The 14,219-nt window shown below is 38.5% G+C and overlaps 1 protein-coding gene across 4 annotated transcripts in view; it reads right to left on the bottom strand.

Annotated features, from left to right (window-relative positions):
* LOC138757472 (amyloid beta precursor protein binding family B member 2-like) overlaps window positions 1-14,219 on the bottom strand; it is a 367,320-nt gene that overhangs the window by 161,944 nt on the left and 191,157 nt on the right. For all 4 annotated transcript variants that reach the window (XM_069924835.1, XM_069924831.1, XM_069924832.1 and 1 more), the window contains 4 exons: window positions 13,351-13,556; window positions 10,537-10,596; window positions 8,262-8,347; window positions 8,097-8,157 (listed from right to left, as the gene is read on the bottom strand). In XM_069924835.1, coding sequence (XP_069780936.1) covers window positions 8,097-8,157; window positions 8,262-8,347; window positions 10,537-10,596; window positions 13,351-13,556 — 413 coding nt within the window. The remainder of the gene's footprint in view (window positions 1-8,096; window positions 8,158-8,261; window positions 8,348-10,536; window positions 10,597-13,350; window positions 13,557-14,219) is intronic.

The raw sequence follows: 14,219 nt of genomic DNA, 5'->3' as shown, positions 1-14,219 counted from the left end.
ACGCCTCACCCGCCCGCTTCTTTGCCCAGGCCGCGTGTGACGTAGCCTAACAGTGGTATTGCGATAGTGTACGCCGCTGCTTCTTCTCCCCTCCAGTTCCCTCCCTGAGATCGGTGTGGGGGCTGGTGGGAGAATGGTATCTGTGTGGGGTCTGGTGGAAGGCTGTAGAGGGTGATGTGTGGCAGTGGGATCAGTGTGGGGACTGCTGGTGAAGCAGTACTAATAAAATTTAATAATTTTTGATCATTATCAGAATTATGACTCAACCACATTCAAATCGGAAGTTGACGCCATTCTACTTCTGGTTGGCTTGTTGGTTCGTAACTACAGGTTGTTCGTAAATTGGACAGTTTTAACCCAGGGACTACCTGTATTTAAAATTATGAAGGGGATATTAAGAGTAAATGTAGTTAGGCTTTTTCCACTGAGGGTAGGTAAGATGCAAATAGGAGGACATATGTTAAGAGTGAAAGGGAAAGGTTTTGGGGAACGTCTTCACAGAATGGATAGAGGGTGGAATGAGCTGCCAGCTGAAGTGGTGAATGTGGGCTCAATTTTAACAATTTGGACAGGTACATGGATGGAAGAGCTATTGAGGGCTATGGACTGGGCGCAGGTCAGTGGGACTAGGTAAAAAAATGATTCGGCACAGACAAGAAGGGCTGCAGGGGCCTGTTTCTATGCTGTAGTGTTCTATGGTTCTATAGCATTGAGAAGAGGTTGTGACCAAGGTGATGGGGGTCCTATATGATGTTGACTGTTTCTTGAGGCAACATCACCTTACATAGATGTCTTCAATGGATGGTAAGTCAGAGTCTTTGATGGACTTGGCTAGGTTTGCTGCCTTCTGCATTCCTGGGCAATTGAATTATTAAACCTGGTGCGTTGGAATTGCTGGTAGAACTTTTGGTGCGTTTTTTTGGTCTAGTGTTACTGTGGTTGAATCAAGTCAGTTTGTTGGTGACACTTACTCCTAAGAACTTGAAGCTCTCCACCTCAGCAGAACTTATATATGCAGGGATATGCTACCCCTCCAATTCTTGAAATTAATTACCAGCTCCTTCATATTGGAGATATTGAGAGGTTGTTACCCTGGCTTAAACATCAAGCTTTCTGTCACCTTCATACACTTTGCCTCGTCACCATTTGAGATTCAGTTTACAACAGTAATGGTCACCTGCCAACATAGGTACAGGATTAAAATATCACATGGGGTGAATTGAATTAAGTGAAAATGGCTCCAATGATAGTGGGTGTCTCAAGATGATCATTCTTTGGTCACTTTGGTTGAACCATGCTAAGGAAACTTCACCCTTTTCTGTAGCAGTCACATGCAGGGCCCCACCATCAATGAGGTCAGAGATGTGCTTAGAATCTCCTCAGTAGCAGATTAACCATTAGGCTGAGTAGGTTGAAGCCTAGGGGCCCAGAAGATAAGGGGACCCGTCAAAACCGACAGGGTACAGTGTTGTCAGAGCAGAATTCTTAACACAGCAAGAGAGATGTCAGTGTTTTTACCCACAATGCAAAGCTGTACAGAAACTATTCCATCTTGCCTGCCTTAAAAGTACACGAACTGCAACTAAACCATGTGATCTCCCTTAATGACATCATCACACACAGCACAGCCCACTCATGCCCGCTCCCCATCTTCCACCAATGCTCGACTTTGGAAACCACCTCCAGGTCAATCGCCACCACATGTCCCATTCTCCACGATGTATTCGGCAATGAAAACTGTCAATCATGCTCCATTGCATCTGCACACTGGGCACCCCGAGGGGGAGGGGGATTATACTTCTTTTGCAAAGTAAAAATACAGAAATGCTGGAGGAACTCAGCAGCTCTTGCAGCATCCACAGGAAGTAAAGACTCTTAACTATCACTATATTTCTGTGGGCGCTGGAGCTTACCAGTGCTTGGCAGTGAGTAAGCGGCGATGGTGGACAGTGGGGGGGAAACCTGTCGTCAAGCCCTTTTGGGGTAGCGGAGGCAGGTTGTCCCGGGGCCTGGGACTGGACACTGATACCCTTATGGTCCTTAATCGCTCTCTGCTCCCAGTGCCCCTCTGCCACCTGGTCCCCTCCACCCATTCGGCCCCCTCCACCCATTTGGCCCCCCATCCTGTTGACTCAATGCAAATTCTTCAGTGCCCATAATGCCTTGTTGGTCAGCTTGACATGATAGAGCAATGGCCGCTGTCCTGAGTGCAGGGTCCCACACGACAGGCCAAAGCACAACTCCTTGTTTCATAATAAATATAATTGAATAAATTATTGTAGCCTGTTAGCAACAAGAAACAATTTTAATCAATGCTTAATATTTATTATATTTAATGAAAATTATAATCAATTACATTCCATGTCCGTCACCAAATGCAAGAGCCTGTGCCAAAATGTCCGATTCTGCAACCAACACCAACTTGTATATTTCCAGGACATATCCAGCGGATAAACAGAATATGTGAGGGTATTGTACAATTTCACTTTATTCAATGAAAGGTGAGGGGTGACCTTAAAAAGCTCAGCTTAGGGACACAGGAGGTAATTAATCCGCCCTGTTTGTTTAATTTCCTTCACCATTCTTAATTTGCTCTACATGGGACTTTTGATTTGATTTGTTGTTTTAAGGGCTGGCATAACTAAGTTCCATTTTAGGAGAACTTTGATTCCCTGTAGAGGATATGGGCTTGGGAAAGGAATACGCTTATTTTTATTGTCAATCATATGCTTGTATTGAGGAAGAATTTTCTGCATTATTTCCACTGTCAATTAATTTATTTTAGACCAGAATATAATTATGTTAATTATAATTTTATTAAATAAAACAAGATTAAATAAAGAAAGGTAGAAAAGAAATTGACAGCAAAAAAAACAATGAAATACTTTTCCAAAATAAATTGAAAGGTACACAAGAATAGAGAACACATGAACAATAAAAATCAAAACACATTCCATAAAAAAAATACAAAAAGTTAGGATTTCACAGATTAAATCAGCATTGTATATTTTAATGAAGGATAAAGCCAGTTAATGGAGTGTAAAGCCGGTTTGTGAAGAGCATAACTGGTTAATGAAGGGTAAAGCCTAACCAGTTGAAAATATGATCTCAAACAATTGTGAGTGTTGTGGGATTGGATTTTTTTTTAATCATAAGGGTGGAAATCAAGAAATTCATTGAAAGTGGAGATAGGGAATAGGTGGGGGACAACAATACAAGCATTACTTATTGCCTTACCTATCACTGACTCACAAGAGACCATTTCAGATGGAAAAGCAACACTGGCAACAGTGAATATGACATGGAAATACAAGTTAGTAGGTTTACAGCTTCCTAATTTTACGAATTATTATAAAACAGCATATTTGAGATTTATTAACATAATGCATGAGTTAAATAATGTTCCAGCATGGGTAAATATAGAACTTGATAAAATAAGAGAAACTGATCCACAATATTTTATTTATAAATGGAATGCAAGATTGTTAATAGCAAATAAAGAAGCATTTAATTGAACTTGGGAATAAAATTAATAAAGAGATTGGAGGAAGAGGTTGAATGTCTGGAAGAACACCTCTATTTAAAAATAGACATTCCATTTTCTATAGAAAATAAATTTCTAGAAATCTGGCAAGATTATGGTATTAGGAAAATTAAAGATTGTTTTGAAGTGAGGAAATGTATTACTTTTAGTAGAATGAAAGAAAAATTGATATTGGAGAATACAAAATTTTGTTATGATCAAGAGATTTTTTGTGTGAAATATTTGGCCAAGATTTAGTATTGCCAGCAGAGATAGTAGAATTATTATTATTACATTATAGGGATGTAAAGAAATTTATTTCAGAGATGTATAAATTATTACAACAGAAGGCTTGATAAGAAGGAGTTCATAAATCAAGACAAAAATGGGAGGAAGATTTAAATAAGCAAATAGATGAATGTAGATGGATTCAGATATGTAGAGAGAAGATGAAAAGTATAATAAATGTGAGATATCAGTTAGTTCAATATAATTTTATTCCAGTTATATTTAACACTGCAAAAGTTATATAATATGAATTACATTTATTCAGATTTATGCTTTAAATGTAGACAAGAAGTTGGTACTTTTTAGCATTCGACTTGGCAGTATTCCACAATTAAACCTTTTTGGCTTGATTTTGGTAATTTATTAGAATGAATAACTGGAGTAAGATTCACACAGGATCCAATGTTATTTTTACTGAGAGATGTTAGAGGAATTAAACCTAAATTAAAGTTGAATATATATCAAGTAAAATTTGTTTGAATTGCTTTGGCAATAGCTAGAAAATGTATTGTTATATCTTGGAAGTCGGATACTGATTTGGGAATGGATAGAAGGCATGTAGAAGTTTGGAGTTGTTATCCACAAGAAAATTACTTACAATTTAAATGATAAATATCACATTTTCTGTGAAAAAAGGAGCCCATATTTATAAATTCTTGGTATTAAATTTTAAATGAATCTCGAACATTCCCTTTCTCCTATAGGTCTCAATGAATATATATTTAAAAGTATCAGAAAGTGAAGTCCTCCTGTTGTGGTTTTCTTGTCTTTTTTTAAAAACTTTCTTTTTTTATATATATAAAATGCCACATGTATTTGCATTCAGTTTGAAATATTGTGATAAGTTTGCTAAGTGGTTTTATATTAAATAAAATATAAAAAAGTGAATATGGGAAGGAACATTTTCATGTAGGGAGAGATTCCAAAAGGAAAGGAAGGCCATGACTCAGTGGCAGGAGGTATGGGCAGTTAAGATGTTAATAGGAATAACTAAGATGAGAAGTCAAGACAAAGGAGAGAAAAGGGGATTAAAATCAAATGGCAATGAAGAATATTTAAAGCATCTCAGCCATATTAGCAATAAGAATTGTGTGTTTGGCTACCAACAGATGAAATCAAGTTTGTTGAGAAAAGGTGAACAAGTTAAAGAATTTCCAACTACACTGGTCCTTATTTCATAAGAGGATTTGCATTGAAAATGTAATTTAAGATTGTACAAAAACAGCAAAGTTTATTGTTTCAAAGGAAATTGTAACTGACATTATTTGGGCTTAAAATAAACAAATGAATGCACTAGCAAGTGTACATCACCATGTCAAATAAAATAAATGCAGAAAAATACAGGATGAATTCCTGTGTTTGGTTCGGTGCGGACTAGAAGGGCCTAATGGCCTGTTTCCGTGCTGTAATTGTTATTATTATTATTATTATTATTATTCAAGATTGTACAAACCATAATACAGCAAAATAGTTGGGCTCAATCAAACTCGTGGAGATTTTCAAAAAACAAGAGACAATGGATTAAAAAAAAACATGAGTTTTTCTCCCCCCAAGATAGCAATGAACAATTTTCATGCAATTCCAATGTGCCTTTATGTTTACTGCTGTATATGTTTTAATTCAAAGTTCTTCAGTAATTTATCTGCACATTGCTAAATCGGTTAATCTTTCCATATCACATTTCTATATAGATATTCATCAGAACACATCTATGAACATGGTCCTACACCATACCTTAACGGAATATCTCAAGTTCTTAAAATCATATGGCTCACTAACTAGAGAATGAAGGCCACAATAACAATTTTTGGTCAAAAGTAAAGCTTCATTTCCAAATACAATTGCAAAGAGGGGCTAGTTCTATAATAGGGCACAGATTCGAGATGATTCACCTTTAGATCATAAGACCACAATATATAGGAGCAGAGGTTGGCCATTTTAAAAACTTTCTTTTTTTATATATATAAAATGCCACATGTATTTGCATTCAGTTTGAAATATTGTGATAAGTTTGCTAAGTGGTTTTATATTAAATAAAATATAAAAAAGTAAATATGGGAAGGAACATTTTCATGTAGGGAGAGATTCCAAAAGGAAAGGAAGGCCATGGCTCAGTGGCAGGAGGTATGAGGTAAAAGGGTTAGTACATGAGGAAGTCTGTCGGCTCTTGGACTGTACTCGATGGAGTACAGATGGATGAGGGGGGACCTCATAGAGACATTTCGAATGATGAAAGGCCTGGACAGGATAGATGTGACAAAGTTGTTTCCCGTGGTAGGGAAGAGGACACAATTTCAGGATAAAAGGGTGTCAATTTACAATAGAAATACAGATAAATTTCTTTAGCCAGAGGATTGTGAGTCGGTGGAGCTTGTTGCCAAAGGCAGCAGTGGAAGCATGGTCATTGAGTGTATTTAAGGCAGAAATTGACAGTTATTTGATTAGCCAGGGCATCATGGGTTATGGGGAGAAGGCCAGGGAGTGGGGCTGTGATAAGGATCAGCTCATGATTAAACGGCAGAGCAGACACAATGGGCCGAATGGCCTAATTCTATTCTTGTATCTTGTGATGACTGTTGACATTCAATATGGTCATCTCATTGCCAAAAATGTTAACATTCCCAGTAGGTTACAAATACAGAAGAATCGACACCGGTAGCTCATGTTAACAGAAAATAATGGAACAATTACACTAAAGGCTAATCAGTATTTCCACAGAAAAATAACAGCTAGTGGTATTGCATCAGCATCTTCTGTATTACTATGTTTGTGCCATGCAAGTGACTGATTTCTTATTCTATATTGAGCACCTCCTATACAAAATTTTTTTTAACCATTTTAAATGAGTTTTGACAGTTTCTAGCTTCCTGGTAAAATCAGAGATATTTAGAACAATAGATATGGCATTCTGGCAGTATGGGCTATCTGAAAGCTATCACAGTAGTTTATGGACAAGGTTTGAGTTTTATGATAACTGTCAGAGATGTCTGTGTTGTGTGAATGACCACAGTAATAAGGCTACTATGCTCCCTGTGTCATCCTGGCAGTGAAAGTACAATGTCAGGCATCCAATAAGAGTTAATCGTGAGGCGTGAGGTGCAAACCTGATCAACTACTGTCTGGTCAACTAGCTGAAAACATCACTGCGCCCAGTTGGGCCTGCTGGGTCTAAACACCTCCCTCTGCAATTGGATTCTAAACTTCCTGACAGGGAGATCTCAGGTAGTCTGGATCGGAAACAGCACCTCCAAAACTGAACATAGGGGTTCCCCGGGGCTGGGTGCTCAGTCCACTGCTGTTTCAATCTGCTGACCCATGACTGTGCAGCCAAACACAGCTCGAACCACATCATCACACGCAAAAGTGGTGGGCCTTATCAGTAAGAATGAGGAGGCAGCATACAGAGACGAAGTGCAGATACTAACGCACTGATGCAGAGTCAACAACCTCTATTTGAACGTTAAAAAAAACAAAAGAGATGGTTGTTGACTTCAGGAGAACCTGGGGAGATCATGCTCCTCTGACCATTAATGGCTCTACCATTGAGGTTGTCAAGAGTATCACGTTCCTCAGAGCACCACTGGCAGAGAATCTCTCCTGGTCCCTTAACCCAAACTCCATAGCCAAGAAAGTCCAGCAGCGCCGCTACTTCCTGCGAAGGCTGAGGAAAGTCCATCTCCCATCCTCCATACTCACTACATTCTAGAGGATGTATCGAGAGCATCCTGTGCCACTGTATTATTGTCTGGTTTGGAAATCTTGGACCGCAAGATCCTGCAGAGGATAGTAAAGTCAGTGGAAAAGACCATTGGGGAACCTCTTCCTAGCATGAGGACACCTACTACACTTGATGCAGGCGGAAATAAACATTGGGTAAGACTCCACACTTCCTGCATATATACTGTTCTCCCTTCTGCCATCTGGCAGGAGGTACTGAAGCACTCAGGCCCTTGTGCCAGAGTGGGAAACAATGTGGATAGTGTACCTTGATATTTTAACGTGTTAACTACTTTCCTAACTTACATCTATGTAAGTAAGCTCCATGATCCTGGAAAAACGCTATCTCGTCCTACCGTGCGAACATGAACAGTAAGTAAAGTTACTTGACTAGCGACTCCAGGAAGTGTATCATAACTGACGGACACAATTGCTCTTTCGTTAAAAAGAAAACAAATAAATAAAGGAAAGAGCAGCATTGGTCTGCCAACAATTGTTTTAAATCCCGTGTGATATAATTTACAGGCCTGAAGTTTGAAATATGAAAATAGCAGTGAAAAAAAAATACCTTTGCTTCTGGGTCACTGTTGATAGTACAGGAACCGTCCTCTTCTGACTGTGGTACTGTTCTACAGAAACATTAGAAACGTCAATATGTAAACTCAAAATAACGAACAAAACTGATTGTACATAAAATCCAGAGCAATACTTCTGTAAAACAATTATGCTTTACCTCAGTTTCAGAGAGGCATAGCGCAATGTTGCTCCCTCAAACTCTTTCAGACTTGGATCTGGATGTACAGTGGCAGCATGGAGATCCTGTGACAAAAGAAATTCTTGTTCATCTTCAAAATATGGAGTACTTCATGAGGTTAGTTACAAGATTATTAGCCCTGAAACACTTGTGCTATTTAGCATCATTAATAAATACTCAGATTAAGCTGGTGCATGTCACAATCAAGCAAATATTTCTGCCTTCCAGATCGACTAATATTGTATTTTTTTCATAAATGAATCATAATAAATTTTAAATATACAATATATTAAACTTTTTCTCATAAACACAATAATAAACAAAACAGTCCCTCCCTCCTTTCCATACATACAGATCCACTTATCATCTGAGCTTAACTATATAAAGTACAGTTGGGGAAACTACATTTTTGTATATATATATATATTTAAATAGTTACTTTAATATCTTTTTTTGTTCCATTTTGTTACTGTATCTGGGGCCCCCCCATGTGGTCCAAGTATGGCTGTCAGACCTTTACAAAAGTATCATATTTATTCTTTAAATTATATGTGATTTTTTTTCCCCATAGTTATACAGCTGTTCATTTCCACAGTCTATTGTGCTATAAGTAGAGGGGCGTCAGACTTCCAAGTGATCGTGATACACTTTTTGCTACCGCCAATGCTATTTTTCTAAATGAGATTTGATATTTGGTCAATTTGTCACTTATTTCAATAAAATTACTTAATAGATAGAGCTCTGGGTTACCTGTGAAGGACACTCCTGTTATCCTGGTTAATTTTTCTGAGATTTCTTGCCAAAATGGCCTCACTTTCACGCACAACCACGTAAGCTAATCTTATTTTTTTAGCTGAATAGATTTGCTAACATAGCGTGAAATAATCCTTTGCTTTGTACAACAGATTCATAGCTACTGGCAAATACAAACATTTCATACAACTTCAGGAACCTGCACAATCAAGAAATACAATTGGAGCAAAAGCTCCAGCTAAATTATAACCCTCTGCAATGGAGAATAAGCACTGAACTATTAAATGCTGCAAATTTTACTCGAATTTCGGAAAACTTGCCAGCTTAGAATGAAAGGCTCTGACTCATCATATTTTAACAATTAGAAATGGACAGGATCACCAAATAAATTGAAAGTCAGAGAATCTCAAGTCAACTGGAGGCATACTTGAGACTGTAAATGCTAAAATTTGGACCAACACCCCCTCTTACCCACACACTGAACTCCTCTCACCCACCTCCTCACCCACACCCTCTCTCTCAACACACACCCACTCTCTTACACACACACACACACACACACACACACACAATGTAGGGGGCTCCTATTATGTGGATATGAATGGGCTATTAAATTAAAGGGACAGCTTGTTGGCATAATGTCTGCGCAGTCTGTAGAGAAGGAGATCACAAAGAGTTACCCAAAGGTTCCATTTCTACTCCAACCATCTCTGACCACAAAGGTGACACTGATCTTTACACTCATCTCTGGCTATCTCATCCTGGTCTGGACCGTCCCCGTTTTGTGGAGTCACCTTGCTGCAACATAAACTACCCCTGATGGCTAATTCATCTTTTGTTGAGCAACTCCTGTTAACAAGGGAGCCAACCACTTCAGTGAATCCCTGCTGTTGACATGTTAAAGTAGCCTAAGCGACTCGTGAGGTCTGAGGGGAGGATTTGGAGTCAGGACTCCCGGTGACTGGAGTTTCCAGCGCCTGACTCAGAATTCTGCCCTTGGCAGTCGGCCTACGGGCGCACAACTCCTGACGCCAACTCTGAACCCTCCCTTTGGCCTACTGGCGCACGCACACGCACACACACACACCTGCAGGTAGGCCGCGGGGACAATGGAGGGTTTGGAGTCAGGTGTTGGAAGCTCCCGGTGCCTGGCTCCAAGCCCTCCCCTCGGCCTGCATAAACTGTAGGGCACAATTTGCAAATCAATTCAAAATAAAACAAACATCTTACTCACATTTTACACCCCCTGCACCCCTAGCTATGCCACTGACGGAGAGGTGCCAGAGCTGTTGGAATCTCCCAACGGCACCCCCCCCCCCCCCCCCACCTCACCCCAAGGTCTGTGCCCTAGGTAGCTGTCTGGTTCACCTAATGGTAGTGCTGGCCCTGAGTGTGACATGAACCTGCACTTTATCCTCTACACCCAAATGAATTCAGATGTTAAATTGTAACAAAACAGTTAAAATAAAAAAAAATTAAAAATATTTCATAAAATACTTGCCTTCCAAATATCACTATTAATCTTTCCACCATTCAGTACAGCAAAGTCAGTCCATGGTTTCTAGATGGACAATTAATCACAGAGGAAGATGTACATTTGCATGTAAACAGAATACAAGCACGGTTAGCACACTAAAGCAATTAGGGATACAACTTCCAAATGCTTCAAAACTATTTCAACTAAAACTACTGGAGGTTTTGTTTTTAAAAGTTTGTGTGATATATAATTTTTAATCAACTCTAATTATACAACAATTAAAAATACAACAAATTGAGAAGGAAAATAAACCAACTTTTTTTTTTATAAACACCTTGAACATCTCAAAGTACTGCACACAATGAAAGGTACAGGCCCAGTGTTTAAGCTTTGGATCTCAATTCCCAAACCATCTCTGCACCTCCACAGACACACTGAAATTTCCCAGCTGATTATTTAATTTGTTCCAAATTTCTCTGTCTCTTGTTCTTTCCTTTTGGCGATCCTTCCCTTGACCACGGTCTTCTATCCTAAAATCATGTCTTAATGTCAAATCATGATAAATTTCTGTGAAGTACTCGTGCAACTTTTTAAATTTGTTAAAGGAATATAAGCAAGCTGTGGTTGTCATCCTGAAGAGAGATACTCTCAACGCTTCAGTTACAGATCACGATACTATGGGTTTCTAATGAATTACTGGTCAATAACACAGGTGCAACATCTTTGCATCCCATCAAGATGAAACAGCAACTCTTTTGTAGATCCAATACTATGTGATAATTTGTCTTTAGGACAGAAGGTAATACTGCAATACTTCTACCTTGGAGATGGAACTCCACTATTCCTTCCCAGATAGGACAAGTGGATAAAAGTTAAAAATATGGTTGGTCAACTTTTACATTCTTTATAAGAAAGAACTGTATAGACTGTGCCACTGTTACTGAATAGGCAAAAATGACATTATTTTAGGCAAATTAACTTGAATGTTTTTCATTCAAACAAAAAGCAAATTTACAACAAAACATTTTACTTCCTTAAATGTTATGTCCTATCTTGAAGGCATTGTCTCATGTTGGAAGCATCAAAATGAACAAGCTCAAGAACAAACATGATTTAAAACAGATGGCAACAGAAACATCTTTTTACATTGTGTTTTGTAATGCAGAAACATTTAAGAATTGAAAAAGCAGGTGTTTGGGAATAGTAACAAGTAAATGCAATTCAAACGATCAACTTATAGTGGGGCCAATTATATAACATGCACTGATAAAATTACTTGAGTGTTTGTATGCAAGGAACCAATAAATAAAGCAGCTATGAATAATCTTCTGCAGCTCTTATGGACAATATTTTTATATTGAAACAGTGTAAAAATCTAATAGTTGCGGCAAATAAAAATCACAGTGCTAAATGATAGAACACTTATGAACTAAGATAAGGGAACATTTAGAAAGCATAAAGAAATCTGTTCACTCAAGTAAACACATACCAAGTAGAATAAAATTACATTTTGTTCATTTCAGTTCATTCTTAGTAAAGATACATGTTAAATAGCAGATCAGAAGGTCTGAAAAGTATATTCCCTATGCCTGGCATCTTGGAAAAGGAATATCGGCAAGATCCCCACTATAGATTAGTCTGTTCTTGACTTACACAATTGTATAATGCACTGTGGAAGCTGGGAAGATGATGGAGATCAGACACGAGTGAATCTGACAAACTGTCCCTAGGCTTGATGTTTGAATAGGGATCAAGGTCACATGCACAGAAATGAAAGGCTGGACATGTTTCAAAGGTGGCCCCTTCTCCTTTACGTCAACTATGAGCAACACATGAGGAAGAGTTCCATTCATTTGAATGGGATCACAGATCTATTTGGAAAAATTGTGAAGGCAAGTGGATTTTTTAAATTTTAATTTATATTAAATGTAACTAGTTAAAAGCATTTTAAATCATTTTAGTTAAATCATTTCAGTGTTCTAAATATATTTCATATCACAAAAATTTATAAAGAGCAGAGAAGATTGGTGAGATTGATCATGGAGGTGTGGGAGGACAGGGCCACAGCATCAGCCACTGTTGCCTGTGGACATTTATGTGGAGGGATAGCTGCAAAGGCTGGCACTAGATAGACCAGCAAGACCACTAAAGGTTCATTCTGGCTCTGGTACTGAGGGCAAAGGAGTAAATCAGAGTCCAGTGGGGGATTTTGGCAAACACCTGGAGTCCAGGAATTTACACTTTGCTGTTCAAATTAAAACCAAACAAGTTGACACAGTGAAGTGGCAAAATGCTTTGCTGCAGATTTAACGGTCTTGTGTCTGCTGTCAGTTCCTCTCCGAAAATACATCACCTGGATGGTGAGTGAAGGAATAGCAGAGTGACATTGATAAGCATCTACTGTCTTGCTGGTGACAATCAAAACTTGACTATTGGCACCACCAATTAAAAAAAAAACCTATTAAATAACATTTTGAAAGCATACAGATATAACCAAATAATGTTATATTGCATAAAATATTTTTCTTGTTTTATTTTAATATTTTATATAAACACCTATAATGCCATTTACAGTTCAGTTCAAGGGCTTCAATGGCAGGTGTCAAGAAAGAAGTGAACAGATTTACCTATTCACTATACAGACAATATAGACATGGAGATGATGCAGGGAGAAGAGTGGATATAGAGGGAAAACACACAATACAGGGAAAAGAAATAAAAATTAAGAGAATTAAGTTTTTCCTCTTAGTTTGAAACATAAAAAAACTGTCAATATTATGAAAACTAGAAAATAAAATCTTCCAACGATCTTAAAGTATCAAAAGAGGTTTTTTTTACCTCATTTTCTGGAGTGGGAGAAGGGGTTATTGAACTCAATGACCCTTTTCGTATGTCTGGGACCTCTGCAGATGTTGTCACTGGTCGCTCCCACTGGGTAGTGCCTGTTGGTATATGCCAATAATAGATACCAGCAACATCAGTGATCTTCTTCCACCCTGGTGGGAGATCCGGGTCAGTCGGAAATGACTGATCACTCCATATGTCTGTGGAAAGTGGAATTGAGAAGGCATTAACCCAATTGAAAATTTATTCCAACTTAAACTTTTGTGGATTGCAGGAGTGTTGTTGCCAAGTTAGTTTAGCTACTATATTTTAGCTCATTCGTCTTTTTCCTGATTTTTGGACCGATACGTTTCCTCAAACGGATGCAAAAGTTCCTGTGAATCCAGGATGGTTTGATTCAAATCCAAAGCATAACAAAAGGCACAACTCACCATAAATTTAGCATCTTTTAAAAATTAATCCTCATCCCACAAGATGAAAATAGAATCTTTTAATTTTCAGAATACATTACAGGTCGAGAAGCCAGTATCTGAAGTTCCAAAAACCAAAAAGATCCAAAAATCAAACTTTTTTTTAATAGTGCTGACATGATGTCACAACTGGGAAAAAAAATTCAGCACTTGACTTGCCCATGTGGGGCTCTGACACTCTGTGGGCGCCAGTTTGATGAACAAAAAAAAAACCCAAATCTTTCCTTCTGGCCGAGACGGTGCCAAACGGAGCTGGATCCGAGTCTTCACCACTGGCTGCAGCCGGAGTCAACGACAGTGACTCCACTCTCTACATCGGGTGCGGTGCCATAAGTATCGAAGAAGTTGCCTTGGGCTCCCGAGCAGGAGCGGGGACCTTGGGCTCTGGGCAGG

Source organism: Narcine bancroftii, chromosome 3 (assembly GCF_036971445.1).
Source record: "Narcine bancroftii isolate sNarBan1 chromosome 3, sNarBan1.hap1, whole genome shotgun sequence".
In the NCBI taxonomy this organism is placed as follows: domain Eukaryota; kingdom Metazoa; phylum Chordata; class Chondrichthyes; order Torpediniformes; family Narcinidae; genus Narcine; species Narcine bancroftii.
This window is presented reverse-complemented; position numbering and strand designations above follow the sequence as displayed.